Source organism: Lathamus discolor, chromosome 3 (genome assembly GCF_037157495.1).
Source record: "Lathamus discolor isolate bLatDis1 chromosome 3, bLatDis1.hap1, whole genome shotgun sequence".
NCBI lineage: Eukaryota > Metazoa > Chordata > Aves > Psittaciformes > Psittacidae > Lathamus > Lathamus discolor.
Genome location: NC_088886.1, coordinates 86,671,216 through 86,681,104, shown reverse-complemented (window position 1 = coordinate 86,681,104; position 9,889 = coordinate 86,671,216). Strand labels below are relative to the sequence as shown.

Sequence of the window (9,889 nt, the reverse complement as noted above, 5' to 3'; positions counted from 1 at the left end):
AACCAAGAACAAGAAACACATTCCCTTCCGCAGCATCCCCCTTCCTGCGCCCGCTGGCCCTGCCGCCCGCAGACCCCTGCGCCGGGCACCGGGCACTGCACGGCAGCGCGCACCGCGGGGCCGCCTCCGAGGGGGCGCAAGATCCGCGGAGCGCCCTCCCCGCCGGTCAGCAATAAAAAAATAGACGGAACTTTCTGGCCGAGCCCGGGGTCTCCCCGGCTCGCCCCCCCCCAACCCTGACCCCTGTACAAAACACCCCCCGCCTCCGGGCCCGGACGCGGTAGTTATCTGGTGAGCGGCGCCTCCTCCCGCTGGTCCGGCGAGGCGACTGCGGCCTTGCTGAGCACGGCGGCCGAGTAGGGCAGGAAGCCGCTCTCGGAGCGCTGCCCCGCCGCCGTGCAGGGGAAGTCGGCGGCGGCGGCGCCCCGTGAGCCCAGCGCCGAGGCCGCCGCCGCTGCCGCCGCCGCCGTCTGGCTGCTGTGGCAGCTGAGGCAGGAGCAGGGCGCCGAGCCCCCCGGCGGCCCCGACCCCGCCGCAGCAGCTGCTGCTGCCGCCGCCGCTGCCGCCGCCGAGGCGGCCGCGCTGCTGTTGAGGCCGGCGGTGGCCGGTGCCTGATAGAGGCCGGGGTGTCGGAAGCTGCAGAGCAGCTCCGGGCGGGAGTAGGGGTGCGAGAGGGCCCGGAAGGTATCCAGCGGGCGGATGGAGGTGGCGAAGGGCGCGGCGGCTGCCCCCGAGGCGGCGGCGGCAGCGGCTGCGGCGGTGACCCCGACGTGCGGGTAGTAGTGGAGCGGGACGTGGGAGTGAAAGGGATAGGGCAGACTGCCTGTGGCCGCTGCGTGGGTCATCATGTAGGTGTAGAAGCTGGGGTCGGCCGGGTGAGGCCAAGACATGGCCAGGCGTTGCCTCTTGTCCTTCATCCGCCGGTTCTGGAACCACACCTGCGCGGGGAGACAAGCACAGTTCGGCCTCAGCGCCTTTCCGCTCCGCACCCCACCGCACCCGCTGCCGGGCACCCACCGGCACCCAGCGCCAAGGCTGCGCGGCCTGTGGCCATGCCGCTTGTAGAAGACCTCTCTCCTGCCCGAGCCTGTTACCTTGCCCGAGGGGACCGGTGGGCACAGTCAATCCCTTGGGTCCGGGGGGCACCCCTCGGTCTGAATAAACATTTCCCCTTCAGTCGCCCCCTCCCCCCACGCAGGGCTATGTCTTTAAGATATTGACGCGCTCATCCCCCCGTGTTTAATGGCTGCGTTTATTTTTCCTCCCCTCTTCTCTTTACAAAATGTGCTAACGCGATAAAAAAACCGATGAGGAAAATAAATAACAACAACAACTTCTTAAAAAGCAAACGAAAAGTGTTAGGTGTGGAGCAGCAAACGAGCACCAGGGATGAGTACACCTAAGGGCCCGGCGAGCCCTCAATCCCGGAGCGAAGCCGGCCGCCGGCCCGAGGGAGCCGCGGTGCGCGGGGTTCAGCGGGGCTGCGCGGGGCGCGGCGTACCTTGATGGTGGTCTCGGGGAGGTTGAGGGCGGCCGCCAGCTCGCAGCGCCGCGGCCGCGACACGTAGTTCTCCCGGTAGAACTCCTTCTCGAGGCGGGCGATCTGCTCGCGGGTGAAGGCGGTCCGGTACCGCCGCACCTGGTCGGCCCCCGCCGCCGAGCCGCCCAGCGCCCCGCCGCTGTGTAGGCTGCCGATGCCTCCGGCGGCGGAGGGGGCGGTGGAGGCGGGGGTGCTGGGCGCCGGGCTGCTCTCCGCGTAGCCTGCGGGGCGAGCGTATGGGGTGAGAGCGGGCAACGAGGAGGCCCCCAACCGCCTGGCCTGGCCGGGCCGGACCCGGCCCTGCGCGCCCGTCCTTCAGGCCAACCACCCTCCTTACAAATCGCAGCTCCTGATAGAATCGATAAAGATGGATTGGGGAGGGGATGAGGGTATAGTTTGGGGGTATGTTTGGGAAGGATTTGGTTATTTTCTTTTTGAGTCACTTTCTAACCGCGTTGTTCTCAGCAGAAGGGGTAGAGCCTGAAGACTGCAGGGTGGCCGAGCCCTGGGGAGAGCGGGCGAGGGTGCTGGCCTGGGCTGGCACAGCTCTTCCGGGCTGCGAGGAGCCAGGGCTCGGCGCTGGCTTTTTCTCCTTCGACTGCGGTTCTTATTTTCGTTTGAGACTTAAGAAATAAAAGCAGCTATAAAAGCCCCCCCCTTTTTTTTTTTTTTTTCCTCCATCGTTACGTCCGGGACTCCTTCCTTCCCCTTTCCCTGGCACATTTGACAAAAAAGGCATGCACCGTGGCCCGTAGGAAATCCACTGCTCACCTGGCTCCCCCTCCCCAATTACAGCAACAATAACAACCACCGTCCGTCACCATGCCCCGCAAAGCGTAGGGAAGGAGACAAGGCTGTTTCAAACCCCCTGTTACAAGCAAAGGAAAAGTGAACAATGCCCAATTACCCGAGGTGGACACAGACGGCACGTTGCGTATACACAGAGCAGAACACACACAGACAAATACGAGCACTTTCCTCGCATTCCACTCTCTCTCTAATTTAATCTATTTCTGTATATACACACATATACAGCTCGAGAGGAGCGGAGAGCTCCAAAAGGGCGAGGGAAAATAAGGAGAAAGCTTTCCCTAAATGTTGATGGGTGGATATTTATGTCCACATATATTCTGGATATATATCAGTATAGCAATGGATTTGGGCATGCACACACACACGCACGTACCCGGGCAGTGTGTCTCAGCTATCGGGATAGCGCAGTAATTGCAATAATATTTTACAGCCTGAAGCTCTGTTTTCGCTGAAGAGAGAGAGCCCGTGCAGAGGCAACTTTGGCGGTGGTGGTGGGTTTGCTTTGGTTTTTAAAGCCGGCTGGCAAAGTGAGGGGCTTAGATGGAGATGATAAAGGGAGAGTTACCTTTGTTACTGTTTTCCTTCAGCTGGGAGGAAGTGAGGCTGGCTGGGGAGCGGAGCGCGGAGCAGCCCACCTCTACATCACTGTTCATATCTGCCTCTTGAGCAACTTCGGAATAAAGGTTGATTTTCTTCCTGCTTTCCGACGGCGGGATTTCGGAGGAGACGGTGCTTTCACTGCTGGGATGCTGAAGATTGAATAAAGTGTCTATTTCAAATTTGCCTTTGGTGGAGATGTCCCCTATAGCGCTGTGCAGGGAGGCGGCAGTCAGTCTCGGGCTGAGGCGACCACTGTGCGGAGAATTTTCAAGGGCCTCCAGCACCGCATTTCCAGCTGAGTCTGACAAATTCGAGAGCCTTTTGCCAGCTGTAGGGCTGTGCAGCCCTCTCTCCATCAGGATCATCTCTTTTCTTATTCTTTCCATCATCTCAGCTTTATAAAAAATGTCAAAGTTGCAGGGCTGGTCCTGTACTAATGATGAGCTGCAGCAGGGGCTAATTCACATTCAGCCCGGCAAGTGTCTCTAAATATTATTATCTCTTTTTGAGGGAGGTGTAAAAATTGTGGGATGCCAAAGCGAGGGAATGACTGGTCAAAATGACCCATACATCCTTTCTAGCCCGAAATGTCATTCATCAAAAAGTGGTGCTCGTCATTAAGGTACGAATGACGCTGTTCGAATAATCATTTATTGTAACAGGTTTATAAGCAAATAAATACAAGCTCCTGTCAGTGGATAATGAAGGCGGCTTCAGAGCAGACAAATATATCCAGGTGGAAAGAAAGAAAGACAAGAAGTGAGGAGTAAAGCTCTTGTCCTTAGCTTGATCAGATCTTGCTTGAATTGCTCTGGGGTTTGGCCTCTGGGGTGGAATTGACAGTCTGATTAATAAAATGAGCTGTGCAACATTTCCCCCTTCATTTAGGTGTATCATTATGCTCTGATTTTTGTTTTGTTGCCTTTTAGGTCCTAATGATGCAGCTTCTTTCTCATTTGTCCTCGGACAGAACTACATGCTAAATATTAGATAATGCTTTTCTTTATTATTATTTCTGAGGCGGATTTTAGATCACAAAGCAAGGAAATGCTGGAAGAGGACCAGAGGACCGAGAACCTCCTGCCGCTGATATCTCTTTGCTCTTCCCTCCCATTTCCAGACCACATTAGTACTTTTACTTAGGAATTTACTCTGACACCCCCAAGCACCCCCTCACACGCGCGTACCTTATACCCAGACTTTGTAAGACCGCTGCTGCCGGCGCACATCGATCCTGGAAATTAAAATATTTGTTTTAATCTAGTATATTATAATTCGAAAGTATTTTAGTTCGTTCCATCCTTAAATACGATCTCTTTTTTACTTTCTAAAATCCCGGTTATCGATGAACCTAGCCTTCGATTTATTCTCCCCTCTGGAGCAACACTGGTTGTTGTTCAGTGTGATGGGGGGAAATAACAGAAGGACACTAAATGCATTCGTGATTTTCAAGCACTCCGCTGCCGTGCCATTCCGTCCTCCCGGAGGGTTTCTCTCCAGCCCTCGCCTTCTTCCCTCCCCACCGCCAGGAATCTCTACGCATTGAAAGAATTTAAAAACAACAATAGGAATAAGTGACGGGGGGTTAGTGCCCGCAGGCTTCGAGCTAGCAGAGACACCACCTCTAGCACCCTCTCTCCAAAGTTACCTGTGGCTCAGCGAGCTCATCCCTCCGTTCTTTGCCGGGTGCCGCTCTGCAAGGGACACGGGCTGCCGCGCTCGGCAGGCGTGACAGTCGGAAAGTCTCCCTTCAGTGATAACTTTGCTAGTAATAATGACGCTGATGGCAACCATTTAAACGAAGATAAATCCTTTGTCGTTAGCATCTCTGGAGTGCGCTTCGGTAGCTGCCCAATCTTTATTCTCGCAGTGATTTTTTTTCACCCACATCATCTAGTATTTAGACCCTGAGGAGCTGAGTTTCATCGCCCGGAGAAACACCCCAATGTTTCCTGTGATTAAACGCGGGTTTGATTTTTTTTGCGAGGAGAGCTGTTCCTGCTAATGTTAGTCACATACATCTCCTAAGTTCTTGTGCTCTTGCGCATGATTCATAGGTCTAAAATGGGATACTTGTCAGATTTTTTTTAATAATGTGTTAAAATCTCCCTAAACATTCCACCAAATATTTGGGAAACATTCTAGGCGTTGTTTGCAAAATCCAGCCTTCTATTAATGAGGTTTTTATGTCAGCCCTTTGAAATGTGGATTTAGACTGCAGTGTGGTGTCCTGCGTTTTACAGCCCCAAACCCAGACAAAAGTAAATAACTTTTCCTCGCCCGCGGACGATGCGGAGGGGAACGGTGCTGGGCGCAAGCTGAGGGTAGACCCCCAGGCGACCCCCCGTCTTCCCCCAGACGGGCCGAGGACTTGTGCTTTGCGCTGCCCTCCCGGCGGGACGAAGGGCAGGGTGTCCCCGCTGCTACACCGCTACACCCACCGAGCGTGGCAGAGCGGGCGGCCGGGGAGTTAGCAGGCCGGCGGGGGTCCCTGAGCCCCCGTGTCCCTGCCGCGCCCGCCGGAGGCGGAGCGGAAGCCTGCGGCCAGGTTTATTGCTGTCGTTTGGCGCCCTCGTCTGTTTTCTTAAGGGCTGTAACAGGGCGAGCATCTTTTCCCCCTGCTCTCTCGGAAACCGCAGCCGAGGTACCACATCTCGAAGGCAGTCGTGTGCTTGCATGTGCACAACCAGAGTCGGCACAACTTTACACTCCAGAAATGTTACTGCACCACTAAAGAGGAGGGAACGCATTTTATGTTATTCGGTGCGGATGGTAAAGACTAAAGGAAAAGCCCCAATGCGAGAAAAATAAGTTACACGCAAGTGTGGCTGTGAATGACCTTTATTAGTGTTATGTTATATTTTGCACCTTTTAATAATGCTGATACCTTAGGTTATATGCAGTGTATCTTAAAATATAGCTACACTCATATGCAAGGGAAATAACAAGTTATAAAAGACGTTAATAATCCACTAAGTAGATGTGAGGTAACAAAACTGTTCCCTGCCATGCAGTTAATCAGTTCACCCCAAACTGTCAGCTCACTAATAAACAAGTCATCTGATACTTATATTCCCAGCAAACTAGAGGCATTTACCTCACTGATGTTTATCGTGGATTTTTTTTTTCTCCCCCAAAACAATAGCACTGCCTAAAAATCTTTCGACGTATGTTTATAGAACTTCAAAACCAACAGCTCGGCTTAAAGAACCTCCGGCATTAGAGAGATATTAGTGAGCAATGGGGGAGGAAGTTTCAGAGACCGCCGAAATATGCGAGGTTTTGTCAGACGCTGTTTACTCAGTTGTTCTTGTAAGTTCAAATGGCTGCTTAGGCCTATGGCCAAACGTCTTTGCACTTTTACCTTGGAAGCTATTACTCAAGGCATCAAAGAACATTTCAGTGCTCGTTTATTAAATCTGAGCCGGGAAAAAGAGATCACGCAACCTGATTGAAATGAAGTTCGTATGAAATCAGCAAAACAACAGCTCGGCCAGCTTTCCACGACTCAGAGCGTGGTCGGGAAAACGGACACGAATATCTGATTCCTCCTCCCCGGCGGGGCAGGCTGCCAAGATGGGCCCGGGGAGCCAGGGGCTACCCGTGGCAGCGCCAGGTCTCTGGTACACGGTCCGTGGAGGGGAGCAGGCGGCGCTGAGGGGTTCCGGGGGCTCGTTGCAGGGGGCGGTGGGTACCGGTGGGCGTCGCAGGAGCGGGGCTACCCCGGCGGACTATGCGGGGCTGGCGGGGGGGAGCGCAGAGACCGCGGCGGCGCCGGCTCTACGGCGCCACCTGGCGGCACTGCGGCGGCATTGCGCGGCGGGGCCGCTGGCTCTGCCCTCTCTGCCCGCCGCAGGCCGCCTGGCAGTGCAGCTCCGCGACTTCCCCGTGTCTCGGTACGCACCCCGCTGTCGCTCAGCCCCGGCTCTCCCCTCCGGTTCAGATCGTGGTGCAGGGCCACCCGCGGGGAGTCTGCCTCCTGTTCAATCCTGGTACTCCTTGAAATGTCACCCCACAGCGGTACAGGGCATGAACCCGGTGTGTCCTGAGTCACGCGCGTCCGGCAGCACCGTCCCTCCCCTAGCTTCCGAGGCGGACATCCTCCTTTGCGGGCTTAATGATTATATGATGTCTTCTGGAGCTGCCTTTGCACACAAACAGGTTTCAATTTAAACGATAAAGCCTTACTCCCGTCGCAAAGCGACCCGGCCGATTCTTCGTCCTAGGTCGCCTCAGTGGCAGGGTCTTGGACCCCGAGGTCCCCGCGCGGCTTCAGAGGGGAGGTGGGAGTCAGGCAGCGGCCAGCACCGCCCGTGACCTTAGAGCTCAAGTTCAACGCCCGCAGCGTTCCGCCGCCCGTCAGCGCTGCGTCTGGGCCAGGGCACAGAGAGTCCCCAGAAAACTTTCTCAGTCCGGCTCGAAATGGAAATTTTAAAAGCTGAAATAAATAAAGAGATGAGAAACTGTGGCACGGATCTGGAGGGGAAAAGTAGTTTAACATTTTTCCACACGTTGCTGTTAAAGTTTTTCATTACCGTAATTCGGGTAGGGGAAAATAAAAGCTTTTCTGTTCTGTTTAGCTATTAAAAGTCCACGCAAGTTAAAGGGTAACAACGGAAAGCAGTGTGCACGGGGGAAGGTTTGAGGGAAGTATAAGTGGGGTTTTTTCTCTTAGTTTACCTTCTCCGTTTGTCCTGGAAGACCTTTTCCCCTTCTTTTTCTTTTACTTTTTTTTTTTTCCTCTTTTTTTTTTTTTTTTTTTACTGCAATAAACACCAACAAGAGAAGCTACTTCCTAAAGACACAGCTGAAAAAAATGGGGTTTTTTTCCTGGGAGAGACCGGGCGGAAGACAGAGAGCAAATAATAAAAGACTGTCCTAAAACTTGAGCGGAGTCCTAACTCCGTTAAATCATAGCAAATGTATCTGAGGAAATTAGATTATTTCAGGGAGGGGGGAACAAAAATAACCAAACTCCACTTTTTCATTACTATTGTTCGGGAGCAGAACACAGCCAGCGATGCTATCTACTTCGTGGCGCTACTCAGATTCTCGTGCAATGTGTCAATAGGTAACGCGGTGCGGCTCCGCGGGAAGGCAAGTAGTGTCCGCAGCGGAGGCCCGGCAACAGCGGCACATCGCCCTGCCTGTAGCTGAGCTAACTCTCGGTAAGGACTGTCCCCCCTTGGCAACGGGGACAGCGGGTGGCTCCGGACCAGGGTTGGGGCGGCAGCACGGAGCCCTGCACAACCCCAGGGGCCGGGGGTGCAGGACGTGTCCTGTCACTTGTAAAATGGGCGGATGCTCTCAGAGATCCGACCTTGCCTTATGAGCTCATTATTTTTATTCGTGTGCATAATATCCTGCCGTGCAAGTCAGTGCTGTTTTCTACACCCTCCACAAACCGGCTCATTATAGAATTGAAGTTGTTTGCCATAAACCCTCTCAAAGACACTGTTTTCTAGGACACCGAGGGGCTCTCGTTGGATAGAGTTGCACCGTGGCTTGTTTTGATGTTTCGGAGCTCAAAACCCCGAGCTTTAGGTGCTCATTTCTTTCTGCGGCCTTATTTAAAATGTCGTGAAAGAGAAAGAAAATTTCATTGCATTTATGGCAATGGGAAGCACAACGGGAGGTGGGAATTCAAATGGAAAGATGTCCGGAGAAATAGTCTCTCATTTCTCAGGACTTCAGTGCGTTAGCAGTACTTTCACTAGGAAGCTACATGCAGGGAAATAAAAGGATGAGAAACTTGTGCCTCGACAAAGCGTCCTCCTAATTATATATGGTTTCATGTTCTGAGAGTAAATACTGACTCGACTTATAACCGAGCGAAACACGTAATCACGCCTTGCTCACTCTTAGCTGATTATGAAAGATTAGTAACAATTAAGTGGTTAGAACTCTAGAACGTGTTTGCCATCCGGTTGTTGATGTGCAGCCTTTGTCATTCCACCCCGCTTCCAGAAACTGCCGACGACTACTAGACTGCTAGTCCCCTCTGCACCCGCGGCACCCCAGCAGTCAGGGGGAGGCCCACCGCCTGCCCTGAGAAGTCACCCACAGCCCCCAGATCTTGTCAGCACTGAGTTTCACCTCTGTGGCAGTTGCCTCTCTTCTCTCCTGCGCCTGAGCCTCCGTCGGGACAGCAAACACTGCCCCAGCTCTATGCTTTTCAGAGGGCTCGAAGTTTCCCTGCCTTTCCCAGAGGAGCTGCCGCAACTTGTTGCCCTCCCCGCCCCAGACAGGGCTAAATGTCTGTAATACACAACCGCGGAGCGACAGGAGCCGGCCCAGAGGGGCAGGGGCTGGGGCAGGGACTCGTCTTCGCTGCTTTCTCCATTTCGAGCTCTTCGCGCTGCTGCAGCTTCCATCTCGACCCAGCGGGAGAGTCGAGAGAGACGACAGAAGGATTTGCCACAGTGTTGAGTAGTCACCACCAGAACAGCCGTCAGCATAAGCAAATGCTGCGTTTTAACTAGTCTGCCTTACCACGACACGGACTGACACTGCAAGGGTATAAAAGCCACATGTAATGAATGCCAGGTTTAGCATCTTGTGCTGCACACAGCCCTGGTGCCTTTTCGTGGCTGGTAGCGATATCGTGGAGGAAGGGCTAAAGCAGGGATCTCCCATGGACCGAGAGCTCAGTGGAGCCGGGGATCCCTTCTCCCCTATAACAAAGCCCTCCTACTCCATACATGTCCGGGAAGGAGGGAGGTGCGGAGGATGGGATACAAAGACCGTTCTTCACCCGGCCGCAGACAGCCATGAGCTGGGGAAGGTCTCCCAGGGGATCCGGCCAGATCCCTGCCCTCGGCTTCGACCAGAGCCCCCGCCTGCGGCTTCAAAAGTGCCAGCGGAGGTCCTTGGTCCTTCGCTGGCCCTTTTGAAGCTGCAGGCAGGAGGAAAGGGGGGATGAAAGCGGCGGGGCCG

General features: G+C 54.3%; 1 protein-coding gene across 1 annotated transcript; it reads right to left on the bottom strand.

Annotated features, from left to right (window-relative positions):
- Positions 1-284: 284 nt before the first annotated feature.
- On the bottom strand, positions 285-3,342 carry EVX2 (even-skipped homeobox 2). Its single transcript, XM_065672760.1, has 3 exons — positions 2,919-3,342; positions 1,502-1,761; positions 285-938 (listed from the first exon to the last, which is right to left on the bottom strand). Exons 1-3 carry the CDS (start codon positions 3,340-3,342, stop codon positions 285-287), a joined length of 1,338 nt encoding a protein of 445 aa, XP_065528832.1.
- Between the last annotated feature and the right edge of the window lie 6,547 nt (positions 3,343-9,889).